General features: G+C 41.4%; 1 protein-coding gene and 1 long non-coding RNA gene across 10 annotated transcripts in view; one reads left to right on the forward strand and one right to left on the reverse strand.

The window, feature by feature from the left end:
* SOX30 (SRY-box transcription factor 30) overlaps positions 1-20368 on the reverse strand; it is a 45650-nt gene that overhangs the window by 23779 nt on the left and 1503 nt on the right. For 6 of the 9 annotated variants that reach the window (XM_054684060.2, XM_054684061.2, XM_063810150.1 and 3 more), the window contains exon 2: positions 17488-17542. In XM_054684060.2, the coding sequence (XP_054540035.1) occupies positions 17488-17539 (52 nt within the window). In that variant the 5' untranslated portion in view covers positions 17540-17542. 9 annotated transcript variants of the gene reach the window in all.
* On the forward strand, positions 5583-8829 carry LOC129144038 (uncharacterized). Its single transcript, XR_008548124.2, has 3 exons — positions 5583-5681; positions 7539-7699; positions 8217-8829. It is a non-coding gene; the product is annotated as an uncharacterized LOC129144038 (long non-coding RNA).

Raw genomic sequence — 20368 nt, forward strand, 5'->3', positions numbered from 1 at the left:
CACAGAAAATTAAAAAAAACAATAAAACATAAAGTTAATAAAAATATGAACCAAAGATTAATATGACTTTCCAAGATGTTCATTGGCAAAGTGTTCTGTGTGAACTAAATCTTAAAATAAGAATTTGCTAACTATATATCTGGAAATACTGAATAGAAATAAAAACATTATTTGTATTTGTTACTGCTGCAACTAGTCATTTCTTTAAAAATAATATTTATGGCTCATTCTACTGTATTCTTTTCAATATTTCTATAAGTCATTACCTTTCAGAGGAATAAACACTAAAATATTACATTGAATCACGTATTGTTTTCATTTTTAAATCACGTAATAATTATTCATTTTTAAAGATAGCCTCTATAATCGGTATAAACTTTCCTGTTTAATTATAATCACTTTTTTCATTCAACACCATTATTTCTTCTATTTCTTGATACATATAAAAGTACTGAGCTGTTATACTACAATATTTTTAATCTTGATTATTTGTAGCATATAAACTGAGGGGTCTGCGCTGTCTAGCAAGAATATTTCTATTTTTGTGTACAAAAATTAGTCCTATCTAAATACTGGGCCTTAAAATCGATTTTTTAAAAAATACTTGAGAATCTTGAAGGCATTCGTGTATTTTACTGCTATATGTACAAGTCGATCAGAAGTGATACCTGTGCAGACTCTGCCCTGAAAACAATCAGTTCCATTACTTTACTTTTGTAGTTTAGACTTGGGAACTGCTGACAAAACAGCTATGGGCAACACAGACGCAGTTTTGAAAACCCGACTCCCCTGCTGTCTAATACCTGCATCTGAGGGCAACACGGTGAGCGGGACATCTTTGGTTTCAATTTTTACAGAAGGCTCCAGTAGGGACTGCATTTTAATAGGCACTGGTGTCAGGGGGACCTTGGTCAATCTTATCAGCTCTGAAGGCGGAGCTCCCTGAAACTGGATCCGGGCCCCAGGGGGGACCGTGTGGAGCGTCAAAGGGATCCTAAGGTCTTGCTGGTGCGGCCCAAAGGCACCGGACGTTGGGGCCAAGATGACCTCCGCGCTGCCATGAACCAGGCCATTGGACGCGGGCTCCGCGCCGAGCCTGCAGTCCTCGAGGAGTCTCTCGGGTTCCTCCGTTTTGATCACACCTTCTCGGATGGCTGCCGGGCTTTTGCCTGCCCCGCCTTGCATCGCGTTTCTCATGACCTCCTCCGCCTCCAGCTTGCCCTTCTCGTCCCCTCGGAAGTAGCGGAGGGCCGGCCCGGGGCCTTCCAACTTGACCACCCTGGAGGCTCTAGGACCGGTTTCGACGGCCCCTCGAGGCCCCACTGACTGATCCAGGCTGGGCCCCAGCTTCTGCTTCTTGGCCTTGACATGCAGCGCCAGGGGCTGCACCGGGTGCAACTCGGGCCTGGATGTGGCGCCGTCTGACGCTGTCGGCGGCTGCAGGAGCCGCAGGTCGGGCCTGAACTGCAACAGCCGCGCCTGCGCGGGCGAGGCAGCGGCTTCCTCGTTCTGGGCCTGAGGCTGTGGTAGCAGCAACACCTGCTCTGGCTTCACCTGCAGCAGCCGCCGCACCGCGGGCTGTAAGCCGGACGCCACTGCCTCCCCGCACGACGAGGCCAAGGTCGCACTGGCTGCCGCGCTCAGTGTGGGAGACGTCGGAGGGGGCTCCATGGCTGCTGCCCAAAAGGAGGTGCCCTCGACCGGCAGCGGGGGCGGAGCGGGACGCAACGGGCGCGGCTGAGACGGCGGCTCGGGTCTGGCTCTCTCCATGGGGGAGGGGGACGCCCCGGCCAGGATTGTGAGCTCAGCCGTTTGTTGGCGACCTTCCTCCTCCCCCTTTCGGTTAGGAGCCTTGCAAGGCCTTTGCTACCCAGAACCCTACGCGGTTCAAAACGCAGCTGTCTGTCTGGGCCTCACCCAATCACAACGACCGATACCCGTGGACGGCCAATCACAGGCGGGTTTTCGGGCTCTTCCCTGTCCCTACTCTCGCCTCGTGCTGAGTCCTCGAATCACCTGCCATGGTAGGAGCCGCCGCACTTGTTGCACATTTTCGTTCTGACTCTCTCTTGTGGAGTTCTCTTACAGCCGTTGTCTTTAGTCATCCCTCCCCCACCCGGAGCTGCGACAATGGCGTTGCCCAGGAAACGTTGCGCTTCCAGGCTGCTGACATCCAGGGAATGAAGTCTTGCGTCACAAGGCGAGCGACGGCCTTGTGCACGCGCTCTGTGCGGCCTGAGTAATCTGTCGGCCCTGAGTATCACCAGGGCTTTTGAATCTTTGCCAAGGGAGAATGGGGAAGATTTTGCAACTTATCAATAACCTATTAGCTAATCTTGCTGGGGAGGATCTTCGACTTTGTGTGATTATTGTGCTAAAGTTTCAATTAATCACCAGGCCCTGTGGCCCTACTTCCAAAATACTATACATCCCAAATTCATCCACTGTTTTGTGTCTCTACCTGCCATTATCCTGTTCCAGGCTCCCAGCATCTTTCACTGGGATAATGAATAGTCTCCCTGCTTGTCACCCTTGCCCCACTACACTCCAGCTGCCAGTGATCTTTCGAAAACGCAAATCTAAGGTTGTCACACTTTTCCTAAACTTTCCATGGCTCCCCACTGATAATGTAATGAAAGTCTAAAATTCTTAGCAAAGCCTTAAAAATCCCCCAGTGGCTTGGGATCTAACCTCCTACTACTGCTACTATTAGATTGGTGCAAAAGTAATTGTGGTTTTTGCCATTAAATAGTTATTGAGTCTTTGGGTTTCAGCCACATTGGCCCCATCATCATTCTCTTTCTACTGCAGGGTGTTTAAACATGCCCAGCATGCTACTCTTTCCTTTGTGTCTCCTTAATTCCTCCTGCACATTTTTCAAATTGCAGCTCAACTGGGACTTCTTCAGAGAAGCTTTTACTGACTCTGAAAATCAGATCAAATCTTGGTCTACTTATACCTCTATCACTTGGTTTGCTTACCACAATTTGTAATTAGAATTTTCATGTGATGATTCCACTGCCTCTCCCACTTGACTATAAAGTCCTTGAAGGCAGAACAGTTTGTGTTTTGCCCATCACTGAATCCACAATGCAGACCATTGAGCCTGGCATATAGTACTCAATAAATACTTGTTGAATAAATAAATGAATAGCGACTGTGATAGGGTAATAATAAAATAGTAATAATCACTACCTGTGTTAAGGGCTTACTCTTATGCTAGACACTGTTCCAAATCCTTTCCATGTTTATGTTTCTCCTTTTACTAGGATTGTGTTTATTTCCATTAAACATCACCAAGAAAAACAAAAAGAAATCCTGTATTAACATTTGCTGCATTTCTAAATGACATTCTGGCCAAAAACTATAGTTTATCTTGACGTAGATGATTTTTGCAATCAAGACAAGTTATCACTCGAAGACCACTCCAATTTATTGTCCAATCCTCTGGTAACAAATGTGGTCAGTAGGAGTTCTTATACCTGAAAGATAGACAAGGGCAATGGTTTTCAAACTTTTATCTCAAGAACTCATTATACCCATAAAAACTATTGAAGATCCTGGGCTGGGCGTGGTGGCTCACTCCTGTAATCCCAGCACTTTGGGAGGCTGAGGCAGGCGGATCACTTGAGGTCAGGAGTTCGAGACCAGCCTGGCCAACATGGTGGAACCTTGTCTCTACTAAAAATACAAAAATTAGTTGGGCATGGTGGCACATGCCTGTAATTCCAGCTACTCGGGAGGCTGAGGCAGGAGAATCGCTTGAACCTGGGAGGCAGAGGTTGCAGTGAGCCGAGATCGTGCCACTGCACTCCAGCCTGGGCAACAGAGCAAGAAGACCCTGTCTCAAAAAAAAAAAAAAAAAAAAAACTATTGAAGATCCCAAAAAAGCTTTCGTTCATGTGGATTTTATCTATCAATATTTACCATGTTGTAAATAAAAACAAATTTTAAAGATAGCAACTCATTTAAAACGTCAACAATAAAACCGTTCTGTGGTAACACATTTTCATAGGAAAAAATTATATTTTCCCCACCTTATGCTCACAAGAGAATGAAGTGAAAAGAGCAAATATTACATTAGGATTATTATGAAAATAGTTTTAACCTAGCTGACTCTGTAAGTATCAGTCCCCATACCACACTTTGAGAACCACTGTACTAGGGTTTAAATGGGAGAGGCAACTGTATGCATGAGCAAAAGCTGATAAAAGAGGCAAATAAGTTGTCAGAGGTGTGTGAACCAGAGCACCTCCATCTTGAGTAGGTGCTGGGTAAAATGAGGCTGAAACATACTGGGTCGCATTCCCAGACAGTTAAGGCATTCTAAGTCACAGGATGAGATAGGAGGCTGGCACAAAGTACAGGTCATAAAAACCTTGCTGATAAAACGGGTTGCAATAAAGAAGCTGGCTAAAACCCACAAAAACCAAGATGGTGATGAGAATTACCTCTTGTCATCCTCACTACTACACTCACACTGGCAGCATGACAGCTTACAGATGCCACTGCAATGTCAGGAAGTTATCCTATATGGTCTAAAAAGGGGAGGCATGAAAAATCCACCCCTTGTTTAGCTTATCATCAAGAAATAACCATAAAAATGGGCAACCAGCAGCCCTTGGGGTTGCTCAGTCTATGGAGTAGCCATTATTTTATTCCTTTACTTTCTTAATAAACTCGCTTTCACTTTACTTTATGGACTCGCTCTGAATTCTTCCTTGTGCGAGATCCAAGAACCCTCTTTTGGGGTCTGGATCTGGACCCCTTTCCTGTAACATCTTTCTGGTGACCCAGGTGGGATTATAGTGCGTAAGCCCCCAGTAAGTGGTGAAGTCCTGTAACATCTTTCTGGCAACTATGGAATGGACTGCAGTATGGAAACCCCGACCCAAAGGCTAACTTTGGGTAAGTGGTGGGGTCCGGTAACATCTTTCTGGTGAACCCTAAAGGGACGATACTTAGGAGACTCCTGACTCAAAGGAAATAGACTATAGCACTGATTGGACAACTTTGGATAAGTGGTGGGGTACCCAGATAAAGAATGGGATTTGGTTAGAAGCCCAACTTAGGAGGGTTAGAGTCCCTTCTAAGATTTAGGGGGCTAGAAGCCCCTCTCGGTAAAGTCCCTTTTGGCTAAGAACAGGTTTGGCACTACGGTATGTTAACTTCTATTCTCCTTGGAATAATCTGCCTTGTACTCTTTGCTGATGGATGCGGATGACAGGGTTAGGCAGGTACAGGATCATGGGACATGAGGAGCTTTTTCCTCCCGTAAAGGGGAAACTTGAGAGTCGATGGGACTGCTGGAAAACATCCCTTCACTACCGAGAAGTGGCCACCTGAACTCTTCACTGTCGCTGCAGTGGGTGAATCTTTCTGTGGCTTCCCTGAACGCCTGGCCTTCCCCACCTTGCCTCAGGCAATGCTGTCATCTCTCTCTGTGCAAACTGGTTGTAGGAATGGTAAAAATCACTATTTCTTACAAAGTTTTGATTAATGGAAGAAAGGATTTGTGAGGCTAGTCTTAAGCTGTAGCCAATCTGGTGTGTTTCCTGTGTCATTCTGTATTGTTCTGTCATAAAGAGGGGTACCTTAGGATAGAACATGGGCTTAGGACACCTATAAGCCTGCTGTTCAAGATGGCCCAGCAAACTGGTCAGTTAAAAACTTTGCTGCAGGTCCGTGAAAAAAACTGGATGAGGTTTCCCTCTTGTCTTGTATGTCCTTGGGAGCTTGACCTTGTAACCATGTGGCTGTGCTTTCTCTTTCACAGTGGTGGCCCGGGTTCAGGGTTCAATTCCCATCTTAGGAGATGAGTCCTTTATCTTCTGTCTGTGTATTTATGTGTATCATGTGTGTGGTGCTTGTATATAACAGAGGTTTGATTAATCGGTTAAAAATAATAAGTGCTTCAGTCATATTTTTGTGAGAAAAATTAAACGTATAATGCCTTTTATATAGTTCATGTGCCTTAAGTAATCTTTGGGAAATGAAGACAGTTTTAAAGATTATTGGTAAAATAAAAATATCTTAAAATGTAAACATTTGGTCTAAATTATGCAGGTCAGATATTAGGTTTGCTAAATGCTTTGAGGTCATAAGCTGCTGCTTTCACTTTTGAAAATTGTTTAATTTACCTACTTTGACCATATTAGAGTCTAGATAAGGCCTGGGGACATGTGATGTTAGCCATACCCCAAGCAATGCTAGAAAAAGTCAGACCTTATCTGCACTTCTGTCTGTGTCCTAGGCTGCACACCTAGTACATAATTAAAATGCTTACCAACCAGGGTTTTCACCAAAAGTAAAAATCGCTGAAAGTTAACATTGTAACACATAATTGAGACTACTGAAGAATAGTTCTACACATAAGGTGTGTAAGGAAAGTGAAATGTGTTTTTGGTAAAAGATCATTAGAAGTCATGAGAATGTAAATTTTCTTCCTTAGATTAAATGGTTAAATTATTGTTTTAAGTTAGATAGAATGAAGCTGAAGGTTTAAGAAGTTTTGGAAAGTGTGAAAAATTAATTGTAAGACATTCTGTGTGTGAATATATTAGTTAAAGTTAAAGGGGTATTCATTTTTTCTATAAATTAAACATTGGAATAAAAGCACAAGTTTTTTTAGAGCAAAAACCTGCTATGATTTGCTCTTTAACAAAAATATGTAAAGGGTTATAAAAGGTTTGTGAGAATCTTACCTTATAGTCAAACTGATTAAGATTGAATACATTTGTCTATAAGGTTTTATAAAGAATTGGGTTTGTCATCAATAATGCACTAATGCAAGAGTCACATTTGGCTTATTTGGTACAAAAACCATACAGGAAGCATTATCAAATGTAAAATGGTGTTTGGATTTTTTGGGGCTGTAATTGTATAAATGTATTATTGGTATATATTGAAAATTATTTTTAAAAGTCTTATAATTCTGATATGACTTGGTGTATATTGTGAATAATTATAATTGTTACATAAAATCATTGTATACCACAGAAGGAAGCAAATTTCCTTATCAATTGAGACTTTAATAGTGGCTGTCCTAAGACTTTTTGTCATCCACACACAATTGTTGTCTTTTAATCCTCTTCAAAAGTTGGTTTATAATCAACTGTAGAACTCTAACAGGTGTTCTTAAATGCAGATTTCTGATAACTTTGGAAATTGTGATATTAAAATAAAGGAAAACACTTTCAGAATACTCATGGAGAGCTGAAATGTTTAGGAATATCAAGCAGAACAGAAGTTAACTGCATTGACTGAACTAATAGAAGACTAAAGTAATCATTTTAACTTTGCTTAAAATGCTGCTGATCCTTTGTTTTGTTTTTCAGAGTCAAGGAAACTTATCTTTTGAGCTATTTGCAGCTTGTAGCAATTGAGTAAAGTATATTGCTGTGAATAACATTTGAAGCATATTTAGTTCTCTCTACCTAATTTCTCCAGAATGTGGAAACTATTTGTGAGTATTCTTACATTATGGCAATATAGTTATTTGCATAAGTGCAATAAGAACCTCTTTTCTTTTGCAACAGGACACAATTGGAAACACTGGTTATTTTACCAACGCTTTGACTGGAATGGCACGTTTTCCTTTAAGGAATCAAACTTGACTTGTAAAGCCAATAAAAGCCCCTTGGGGAATTGGCCTCAGACCTTGTCTACAACAGCCCCTGTACAGGGTTTCTGACCTGTGGTAAGTAAAGAATGTCACTTTCTACAGGTCCAGGATCCCCAGGTTATCTTGGGACCCCAAGAGGAGGGGAATTTACTCATCTCATAGGTATTTGAGGGTACAAACCTATGGCAGGGCTCAGCTCTGAAAAAGTCTTATCTGAGATTCCTTCTATGGAATAAAGTTGCATCAAAACCAATTTAAAAAGTGGTTATGTAAAAAATAATTATTCTCATTGCACTTTATACAACTAATCAGGCCAAGTATAATAAAGCAAATCAGTCTTACCATTATTTGTCTTTAGTAAAAATGGGAAACTGGAGAGAGAAATTATGTTTCAGAAACTGTGGTACACTTGTTATTAAATTCTAGTCTCATCAGTTGTTTTTAAGTTTGTTTCTGCAATTTAGGCTAACCTTGCTTATTCCTCTGAACCAACTAGTGACATCTGACTGCTGCTCAGAGGAAACAAGAGGGATGGGTAATGTAAAAATCTAAATCAGTATTCTAATTCTGAGCACACTTATGAATCTTCCAGATATCACCTTTTGTCAAAACTCGGAGTTATGAATTGCCCTCGCTGTACTGATGCTTTCTGACTGAGCTCCTCTCTACCCTGAATACAAGAGACTCTCATAGTTAAGCAAGAATATCATTGCTCCTATTCAGCATGAAGAAGTTACAGAAGATGGATTTTCAACCCTCTGCAACCCTTAGGATTAAAATTATACAAACCCTTAGGATTATAAAAGGGAGGGGGTAATGTCAGGCGTGTGAACCAGAGCAACTCCATTTTGAGTAGAAGCTGTGTAAAACGAGGCTGAAACCTACTAGGCTGCATTCCCAGACAGTTAAGGCATTCTAAGTCACAGGATGAGATAGGAGGCTGGCATAAAATACAGGTCATAAACAGCTTGCAGATAAAACAGGTTGCAGTAAAGAAGCTGGCTAAAACCCACCAAAACCTAGATGGTGACAAGAGTCACTTCTTATCATCCTCACTGCTACACTCCCACCAGTGCCATGATAGTTTACAGATGCCATGGCAACATCAGGACATTACCCTATATGGTCTAAAAAGGGATGCATGAATAATTCACCCCTTGTTTAGCATATCATCAAGTACTAACCATAAAAATGGGCAACCAGTGCTCTGTCTATGGAGTAGCCATTCTTTTATTCCTTTACTTTCTTAAATGTGCTTTCACTTTACTCTGTGGACTCATCCTGAATTCTTTCTTGTGTGAGATCCAAGAACCTTCTCTTGGGTTCTGGACCTGGACCCCTTTCCTATAACATCTTTCTGGTGACCCAGATGAGCCTATAGTGCAGATATTCCCAGTAAGTGCTAGGATCCTGTAACGTCTTTCTGGTGACCATGGAATGGTCCCACTATACTGTGGAAACCCCCAACCCAAAGGCTAACTTTGGGTAAGTGGTGGGGTCCAATAAGAAAGTTGGTGTTAATTTTGTGCAAGGTTTCAGTTCATATTCTGATTTCAATTATCAAAATGTAATTGACAGTAGATGCATGGGTGTATTTCTGAACTCTCTGTTCTGTTCCTTCCATTCCTTCCATCTATGTACTGTAAACCAAAAGTATCTGAGGCAAGCCTTAATCAATTTAGAAGTTTATTTTGCCAAGGTTAAGGACATCCCCGTGACACAGCCTCAAGAGGTCCTGACAACATGTCACCAAGGTGGTCAGGCTACAGCTTGCTTTTATACATTTTAGGGAGACATAGGACATCATTCAATACTGTAAGATGTACATAGCTTCAGTCCAGAGAGGTGTGACAACTCAAATCAGGGCTTCCAGATCACAGGTGGATTCAAAGATTTTCTGAATGGCAATTGGTTGAAAGACTTATCTAAAGACCTAGAATCAACAGAAGGGAGTGTCTGGGTTAAGATATGGGGTTGTGGATACCAAGGTTCTTATTATGCAGATAAAGCCTCCAGATAGTAGGCTTCAGAGAATATCAGACCTAAAAAGTCTATTCTGTCAGTCTGAAAGTCGCTGTTTCTATGTTAATGCTGGTCAGCTGTGCCTGAATTCCAACGGGAGGAATGTTTAATGAGGCATGTCTGACCACCCATTCCCATTGTAGCCTGAGCTAGTGTTTTAGGTTTACTTTAAAATGCCCTAGCCTGGTGCAGTTGTTCATGCCTGCATTCCCAGCACTTTGGAAGGCTGAGGCAAAAGTATTGCTTGAGTCCAAGAATTTTAGACCAACATGGGCAACGTGGCAAAATCTCGTCTCTACAAAACAATACAAAAATTAGCCAGGCATGATGGCCTGTGCCTGTAGTCCTAGCTACTCGGGAGGCCAAGGCTGGAGAATTGCTTGAGTTCAGGAAGCAGAGGTTGCAGTGAGCTGAGACTGCACCAGTGCACTCCAGCCTGGGCAACAGAGTGAGACTCTGTCTCAAAAATATAAAATAAAATAAAATAAAGTAAAGTAAAATAAAAATAAAATAAAATATAAAATAAAATAATAAAATATAAAAAATATACCCTTGGCCAAAAGGAGGGGTCCATTCCATTGGTTGGGGAATTTAGAATTTTATTTTTGGTTTACAGTATCTCTTTTTTTTTCTTTTGTTACAAATGGGGTTCTTACTCTGTTACCCAGGCTGGATTATAGGCATGAGTCACCGTGCCAAGCTATATACATATTTTTATGCCAGTACCACAGTCTTGATTATTCTAGCTTTATGGTAAATTTTGAAATTTTGAAATCATGTAAGTCCTTGAACTTTGTTCTTTCATAAAATCATACTGGCTTTTCTTGGTCCTTTGGATTTAAAAGATAAATTTTAGGTTCATCATATCAATTTCTTTTAAAGCAAACCCTAATGGTATTTAGATAGAAATTATATTGAATCTATGGATCAATTTTGGGAAAACTGACACCTTGATGATACTGTGTTTTCCTATTTGCAAACATGGGACATATCTCCATTTATTTAGGTCTTAATTTCCTTTGACAATGTTTTATAATTTTCAGTGTACTGTCCTGTACTTCTTTCATTAACTTTATTTCTGAATACTTTATCCTTTTTATGCTATTTGTGAATGTAATTTTTTAAAATTTCCTTTGCAGTTGGTTGTATGTTGATTTTTGTATTTTTATTTTCTTACCTTATTGCACTGGCTGGAACTTTTAGTCCAAGGTTAAATAGAAGTGGTGAGAGTGTACATCCTTTTGCCTTGTACCCAATCTTAGGAAGAAAGCATTCAGTCATTCACCTTTAAGCATGTTGTTAGTCATAGGTTTATGTAGCTGCCTTTTATCAAAGTAAGAAAGTTTCCTTCTATTCCTAGTTTATTGAGAATTCTACCATGAATAGTAGTTCAATTTTATCAAATGCTTTGTCTGTGTCTATTGAGATGATTATATGGCTTTTTCCTTTAAGGGTCAGCAACATTTTCCAGAAAAGGCTATATAGTAAATATTTTTGGTTTTGTGAGCCATATGAGCTCTGTTGCAACCAATCAACTCTGCTTTGTAGCAGAAAGCAATCATAGACAATATGCAAATGAATGGGCTTGGCTTTGTTTCAGTAAACTTTATTTGCAAAAACAAATGTCATGTCAGATTTGGCCCAAGGGCTATAGTTTGCTGACCACTGATTTATTCTATTAATATATGTATTACATGAATTGATACTCAGATGTTAAGCTAAAGAACATTCCTGTAATAAATCAACCACACTTGGTAATAGTGTATAATCCTTTTTGTACATTACTGGATCTAATTTGTTGTTATTTAAACAATTTTAGCATTTACATTCATGACGAGTGTTGTTCTATAATTTTCTTGTGATATCTTTGTCTGTGGCTTTAAGTCTCAGGGTAAAATGAGCTGTAAAGTGTCCCCTTTTCTTCTATTCTTGAAAAGATTTCCATTGGATTGGTATTATTAATTATTTAAATGTTAATAGAGTTCCCAATAAAACCATGGAGGCCTGGACTTTGCTTTGAAGAAGATTCTAAAATAATTTAATTAAATGCTTTAATGTTTTTCACTGATATATATCTATGCAAATTGTATAATTTCTTTTTGAGTCTACTTTGATCATTTCTGTTAATGAATTTGCCCATTTCATCTAAGTTGACAAATTGTTGGCATAAGGTTGTTCAAAATATTCCTTTATAAGCCTTTTAATTTCCATAGGGTTCAGAATGCTTCCTCTTTTAATCCCAATTTTGGTAATTTCTGTCTTCTCTCTTTTTTTCTTGGTCATTTGACTAAAAAGTTATCAATGTTATAGATCTTTTCAAGGAATTAACTGTAAGTTTTGCTAATTTTCTCTATTGTTTTGCTGTTTTCTTTTTATTGATTTACGCTGTGGTCTTTAGTCCTTCATTCTACTTTGGCTTTTCTTTTTGTAGTTTCTTAAGGTGGAAGCTTAATTAATTTTTCTAGGTTATTGAAGTCTTCCTTTCTAATTTTTAAAGCTATAAATTTCTCTCTAAATATTGCTTTACCTGCATTAATTTTGATATGCTCTGATTTTACAGTCATTCAGTAGAAAATATTTTATAATTTCCCTGGAGGTTTCTTCTTTGATGTGGAAACCAAAAATAAAATTCAAAAGCCTCCCCCACAAAAATCTGATTGGACTTTCTCCTCAGCCAGGGAACTCTAAAACTTACCCTGAAAGACTGGTTCAGGCCATGAAAGGAAGTAGGGGTTGGACATGCCTCATTACACTCCTCCAGCATTAACCAACACAAACCTTATATCTGATAAGAAACATTGATGGTCATCTCTCTAATGCCTGCTGGAGGCTTTGTCTGCATGATAAAACCTAGGTCTTCACAACCCTTTATCATAACCCAGACATTCCTTTCTACTGATAATAACTTTTTCAAGCAATTGCCTTCAGAATATGTTTAGGAAGAAGTTGAATCCCTGAATAGACCAATAACAGGCTCTGAAATTGAGGCAATAATTAGTAGCCTACCAACCAAGTAGGACCAGATGGATTCACAGCCGAATTCTACCAGAGGTACAAGGAGGAGCTGGTACCATTCCTTCTGAAACTATTTCAATCAATGGAAAAAGAGGAAATCCTCCCTAACTCATTTTATGAGGCCAGCATCATCCTGATACCAAAGCCTGGCAGAGACACAACAAAAAAAGAGAATTTTAGACCAATATCCCTGATGAACATCAATGCAAAAATCTTCAATAAAATACTGGCAAAATGAATCCAGCAGCACGTCAAAAAGCTTATCCACCACGATCAAGTGGGCTTCATCCCTGCGATGCAAGACTGGTTCAACATATGCAAATCAATAAACGTAATCCAGCATATAAACAGAACCAAAGACAAAAACCACATGATTATCTCAATAGATGCAGAAAAGGCCTTTGACAAAATTCAACAGCCCTTCATGCTAAAAACTCTCAATAAATTTGGTATTGATGGGATGTACCTCAAAATAGTAAGAGCTATTTATGACAAACCCACAGCCAATATTATACTGAATGGGCAAACACTGGAAGCATTCCCTTTGAAAACTGGCACAAGACAGGGATGCCCTCTCTCACCACTCCTATTCAACATAGTGTTGGAAGTTCTGGCCAGGGCAATCAGGCAGAAGAAAGAAATAAAGGGTATTCAATTAGGAAAAGAGGAAGTCAAATTGTCCCTGTTTGCAGATGACATGACTGTATATTTAGAAAACCCCATTGTCTCAGCCCAAAATCTCCTTAAGTTGATAAGCAACTTCAGCAAAGTCTCAGGATACAAAATCAATGTTGAAAAATCACGAGCATTTCTATACACCAATAACAGACAAACAGAGAGCCAAATCATGAGTGAACTCCCATTCACAATTGCTTCAAAGAGAATAAAATACCTAGGGATCCAACTTAAAAGGGATGTGAAGGACCTCTTTAAGGAGAACTACAAACCACTGCTCAACAAAATAAAAGAGGACAAAAAAAATGAAAGAACATTCCATGCTCATGGATAGGAAGAATCAATATCATGAAAACGGCCATACTGCCCAAGGTAATTTATAGATTCAATGCCATCCCCATCAAGCTACCAATGACTTTCTTCACAGAATTGGAAAAAACTACTTTAAAGTTCATATGGAACCAAAAAAGAGCCCGCATTGCCAAGACAATCCTAAGCCAAAAGAACAAAGCTGGAGGCATCACGCTACCTGACTTCAAACTATACTACAAGGCTACAGTAACCAAAACAGCATGGTACTGGTACCAAAACAGAGATATAGACCAATGGAACAGAACAGAGCCCTCAGAAATAATACCACACATCTACAACCATCTGATCTTTGATAAACCTGACAAAAACTAGAAATGGGGAAAGGATTCCCTATTTAATAAATGGTGTTGGGAAAACTGGCTAGCCATAGATAGAAAGCTGAAACTGGATCCCTTCCTTACACCTTATACAAAAATTAATTCAAGATGGATTAAAGACTTAAATGTTAGACCTAAAACCATAAAAACCCTAGAAGAAAACCTAGGCAGTACCATTCAGGACATAGGCATGGGCAAGGACTTCATGTCTAAACACCAAAACACCAAAAGCAATGGCAACAAAAGCCAAAATTGACAAATGGGATCTAATTAAACTAAAGAGCTTCTGCACATCAAAAGAAACTACCATCAGAGTGAACAGGCAACCTACAGAATGGGAGAAAATGTTTGCAATCTACCCATCTGACAAAGGCCTAATATCCAGAATCTACAGAGAACTTAAACAAATTTACAAGAAAAAATCAACCCCATCAAAAAGTGGGCAAAGGATATGAACAGACCCTTCTCAAAAGAAGACAGTTATGCAGCCAACAGACACATGAAAAAATGCTCATCATCACTAGCCATCAGAGAAATGCAAATCAAAACCACAATGAGATACTGTCTCACACCAGTTAGAACAGCGATCATTAAAAAGTCAGGAAACAACAGGTGCTGGAGAGGAGGTGGAAAATAGGAACACTTTTACACTGTTGGTGGGACTTTAAACTAGTTCAACCATTGTGGAAGACAGTGTGACAATTCCTCAAGGATCTAGAACTGGAAATACCATTTGACCCAACCATCCCATTACTGGGTATATACCCAAAGGATTATAAATCATGCTGCTATAAAGACACATGCACACGTATGTTTATTGCGGCACTATTCACAATAGCAAAGACTTGGAACCAACCCAAATGTCCATCAATGATAGACTGGATTAAGAAAATGTGGCACATATATACCATGGAATACTATGCAGCCATAAAAAATGATGAGTTCATGTCCTTTGTAGGGACATGGATGAAGCTGGAAACCATCATTCGCAGCAAACTATGGCAAGGACAAAAAACCAAACACCACATGTTCTCACTCATAGGTGGGAATTGAATAATGAGAACACATGGACACAGGAAGGGGAACATCACACACCGGGGCCTGTTGTGGGATTGGCAGAGCGGGGAGGGATAGCTTTAGGAGATATACCTAATGTTAAATGACGAGTTAATGGGTGCAGCACACCAACATGGCACATGTATACATATGTAACAAACCTGCACATTGTGCACATGTACCCTAAAACTTAAAGTATAATAAAAATAAAATAAAATAAAATAAATATATATTTTAAATATACACTTATTTTAAATATATAAGTATTTAAATAAATATAAATAATTATAATTTATAATTTATTTATAATAAATAAATAAAAATAAAACTATATGGAGCCCTTAAGTGTTTTAGATACTTGACATCTATTGTGTATTATTACCCCCATTTAATAGTTCAGGAAACTCAGACCCAAAGAGATGGAGGAACTTCACTAAGATTACACAGTGAGTCACTGCAAAGTTGCAAAACCTGGTCTGACTGACCATCTTGCAGGATATTCCCTTTTTTTTTTTTTTTTTCTTAGATGGAGTCTCACTCTGTCACACAGGCTGGAGTGCAGTGATTTGATCTCGGCTCAAATTTCAAAGCAATGAAATTCCTGAAAGCCACTTAGTTATTGAGAGAGAAGAAGATTAAAAGAAAGAAAAATTAGTGAGTGAAGAATGGAGAGGTATTGGATGGGAAGATATTGTGGGAGAAAGGGAATCTTGAAGCTAAGGAGATTGGCCAAAGGCTTTTGTTTTTTGTTTTTGTTTGTTTGTTTGTTTTTGAGACAGGGTCTCACTCTATCACTCAAGCTGGAGCACAGTGGAACAATCATGGCTCGCTGTATTCTTGACTTCCTGGGCACAAGCGATCCTCCCACCTCCACCTCAGCCTCCAGAGTAGCTGGGACCACAGGCACATGCCACCATGCCTGGCTAATTTTTGTATTTTTGTAGAGATAGGGTCTGGCTATGTTGCCCAAGCTGGTCTCAAACTCCTGGGCTCAAGAGATCCTCCCATCTCAGCCTCCCAAAGTGCTGGGATTGGTGTGAGCCACTATGCCCAGAAGAAAGATTCTTTAGTCCAGTAGACACACACACACACACACGCACACACACACACACACACGCACACACACACCTCAGTTCAAATGAAATCTCACCTGGGATCCCATTCAGGTCATCAAAATCATTAGCATATTAACATTTATTGAGCACTCATGTGCCAGGTATAAGGCCCAGCTCTTTTCAAACATGATCTCATTGAATCCTCCCAACAGCAGAATAGGTAATTCTATTAGCCCCATTTTATGGATGAGGTTTTTTGTTTTGTTTTGTTTAGAGATGAAGTCTGGCTCTGGCACCCAGGCTGGAGTGTGGTGGCACAATCTCAGCTAACTGCAACCTCCACCTCCTGGGTTCAAGCGATTCTCCCGCCTCAGCCTCCTAAATAGTTGGGATTACAGGCATGCACCACTACACCTGGCTAATTTTTGTGTTTTCAGTAGAGACGGGGTTTCATCATGTTGGCCAGGCTGGTCTCCAACTTCTGACCTCAGGTAATCCACCTGCCTTGGCCTCCCAAAGTGCTGGGATTACAGGCGTGAGCCACCATGCCTGGCCAAGGTCAGCTCTTTAACATCAAAGCTGGACTCCAACCCAGGTGTCTCTTCCACCAGGTATCTGAAGAACTTGTCACCCACTCTGGGATGGATAGGCCATTAGGGAGAGTCAGGCTGGGTTAGGGAGATGTGGATGAGAGAGAGGCTCACCCAAGAAGTGGAGGGATGGGACGTAGGAGTCCTGACTGCTGCCCCAGACTCCTATGAAATAAAGAGATGAGCTCAGCTTGTCACTGGAAAATCTCTGTGGAGTATTCATTGTGCCTGAAGTTCTATGATGGTGGCAGTGGACAGATGAAAAGTACTATCTCTTAAAGAGATTAAGTATGTTTGAACACAACTTCATTTCTTGTTGAAAATACATTTCATTTCCCCTCCCTTCATTCCCCCACCAAATGCATTGCACTGCTTTGGAGTACTTGGAAAAACCAGTTTAAAAACCTTGAGGCTGGGTACGGTGGTTCATGCCTGTAATCCCAGCACTTTGGGAGGCCAAGGTGGATGGAATCACCTGCGGTCAGGAATTTGAGAACAGCCTGGCCAACATGGTGAAACCCTGTCTCTTCTAAAAATACAAAAATTAGCCGGGTGTGGTGGCAGGCCCCTGTAATCCCAGCTACTTTACTCTGGAGGCTGAGGCAGGAGAACCATTTGAACCCAGGTCGCAGAGGCTGCAGTGACCTGATATCATGCCACTGCCCTCCAGCCTGGGCGACAGAGCGAGACTCCATCTCAGAATACATACATACATACATACATACACACACACACACACACACACACACACACATACAAACCTTGCTGGATGCACAGTAGACTTTGTTCCTTCCCCCTACAACATTTCTCCATGACCTGGAACAAAAAGAAGGGAACTTCTGTTTACTGAGCACCTATGACCTGCAAGGCATTTTATATCTTACCTCATTCATTCCCCACAACAACACTTGTCAGGCATCACACCTATCTTACAGCCAAGAAAACCAAGGCACAGAGAGGTGGAGGAACTTAATGTCAGATGTGAACCAGGCCATACGATGCACAGGGCGTGCTCTTCCCATGCCAGGCTGCCGCCCCAGTGATTCTCAGCTTCATTATGAGCACAGAGTTTATTTCAGCCATTATTGGCCAAAGGAACTGCTCTGTGAGGGATGCCCATGTTTGGAGCCTTCGTTTATGGTCCCTGGCCACTGACTCTTCTCCTACGGCTGTAGCTGTTGAGGACAGTGGTTGATAACATGTCAAGAAGGAAGCCTGGGATGAAGACTTATTCCCCACACTGCAGGTCCTAGCTCCAGGCTGTCAGGCAGGGGCAGTGATTTCAGAATGTGAAGGATTCAGAATTTGGTGGGTCCAGAGGATCCTGCCAAAGGGTTAGCCAGCTGGAATCAGAGGGGTAACTTGTCAGGGAGCAGGGGGAGGTAGGTAGCTGCTGAAGTTGCTGCTAAGAGTGATCCCAAAGTTCTGACATATCTGTCTCATCCATCCATCCATTCATCCATTCACTCACCAATCCATCCATTCATCCACTCATCCATCCATCCATCCACTCATCCATCCAACCACTCATCCATCCGTCCATCCATCCATCCATCCATCCACTCACCTATCTATGTGGCCCTTGAACACACAATCAGAACATAAAGGTGGAAGAACGGGTTTTCTTCTTTGCTGTGACACCTCTGGCTTTTCCTGATCAGTGATGGGGACCTGCAGACTGGGAGTGCTTCAGCTCTGGTTCACTCTGATCTTGGGCAAGTTACCTCTCCACTCTGAGAGGTTGGGGAGGTGGAAGAGACCATATAGCTGTCTTGTGCAGATCGCCCCTCCTATTTCATCGATGGGTGACTGAGCCTGGGAGTAGGAAGGTGACTTGCCAAGGTAAGGTAAGGAATTAGTGGTAGATTTGGTACTGGATCCCAGGATCCTGCTGCTCATTTGTAAAGTGAGAATGGGAATCCCAGCTTTCCTCACTTCCCAGGATTGTAGAGAGGACCCCATGAGATAAATGGTGGGAAAGCATTTTGACAGGTGAGGTCACAAGGCCAAAAGGTGCCAAATGTGCACCTGGGGCCCTGGCTGCTAGACTAGGGCAGATCCCACAGAGACCAAAAGGGGTCAGCAGAGGTTTGTGCTTAAAAGCTCAGCTAGGATCTGCTGCAAGGCACAATGCCTGGGTGCTGGGATTGGGGAGGGAGGCAAAGTCATTTAATTAATTTATTTTTATTAATTAATTAATTAATTTTTTGAGACAGAGTCTTTACTCTGTAGTCCAGGCTAGAGTGCAGTGGCACTATCTCGGCTCACTGCAACCTCTGCCTCTTGGATTCAAGTGATTCTCCTGCCTCTGCCTCCTGAGTAGCTGGGATTGTAGGCAGGCACCACCACACTCGGCTAATTTTTGTAGAGATGGGGTTTCACCATTTTGGCCAGGCTGGTCTTAAACTCCTGACCTCTAGTGATCTGCTCTCCCCGATCTCCCAAAGAGTTGGGATTACAGGTGCGAGCCACCGCGCCCATCAATTTTATTTATTTATTTATTTATTTATTTATTTATTTATTTATCTGAGACAAAGTATTTCTCTGTCGCCCAGGCTGGAAGTGCAGTGGCACAATCTTGGCTCACTGCAACCTCCGCCTCCCGGGTTCGACTGATTCTCGTGCCTCAGCCTCCCTAGTGGCTGGCATTACAGGTGGGCGCTACCACGCCCGACTAATTTTTTTATTTTTAGTATAAACGGGGTTTCATTATGCTGACCAGGTTGGTCTCGAAAACTCCTGACCTCAAATGATCCGCCCGCCTTAGCCTCACAAAGTGCAGGGATTACAGGCATGAGCCATGGCACCCAGCCCGGCCATTTTTCTGTAGAATTCCAGGAACAGGCTGAGTGGGGATGGGGGTGGTTCTGAGGCTACTAAAGAGAATAGCCAAAGATTGTATAGGTAAATCCTACCTGCCAACGCCCTAGACTCAAATGCATCAGGCTCACCCCAGGAAGGGCAGCTAGGGCTGCCTTGTTCTAGAGACTATATGAAGGGCAAGGAAAAAGCCTCCTGAACCCAGGTGGAAGCCTAAATGCTAAGGGATGTTCTGGATCCTCATCATCTGATAATCCAGAGAGAAGTGAACTGATGGCCCCTCAAACCAGTGAGTAATGGTAATAAAGGAATGTGCTGTTCATCACAGCAACTAAAAGTCTGCAGGAGAGACAATGCTCTTGAGGGTAAGGGTAGTGATAGGAGGAGGGTCAGTCATTTTCATGCTAGTTAAGAAATATTTATCAGGCACTATATTAGGTGTTGGAGATACTGAAATGTACAAGACAGTCATGGCCCCTTTTTTCAGAGCTCAAAGTCTAGTGGGGGAAACAGACATTAAATAGGCAATTACAGGCAGACAGAGCTTAAAAAGAGGATAACAGTGGCTACCTTAAAAGGATGTTGTGAAATTTAATGAGATAATCCAGGTAAAGAGTTTTATCAGGGCTTGGCACAGAGTAAGCCCTCTAAAAATGATAACTATTTTTCTTGCTTTGGATAGGGAAGTTAAAATGAAGGGCTCTGTGGAAGTGAAGTGTGAAGACAGATCTATTCCAGGTCGGAGGCTAGGGAGTCCCAAGACCGCCTGAAGAAATCACAAGAAATCTGAAGAACTTTTAGCTTGAGGGAGAGGGAGGGGAG

This window comes from Pan troglodytes, chromosome 4 (genome assembly GCF_028858775.2).
Source record: "Pan troglodytes isolate AG18354 chromosome 4, NHGRI_mPanTro3-v2.0_pri, whole genome shotgun sequence".
In the NCBI taxonomy this organism is placed as follows: Eukaryota; Metazoa; Chordata; class Mammalia; order Primates; family Hominidae; genus Pan; species Pan troglodytes.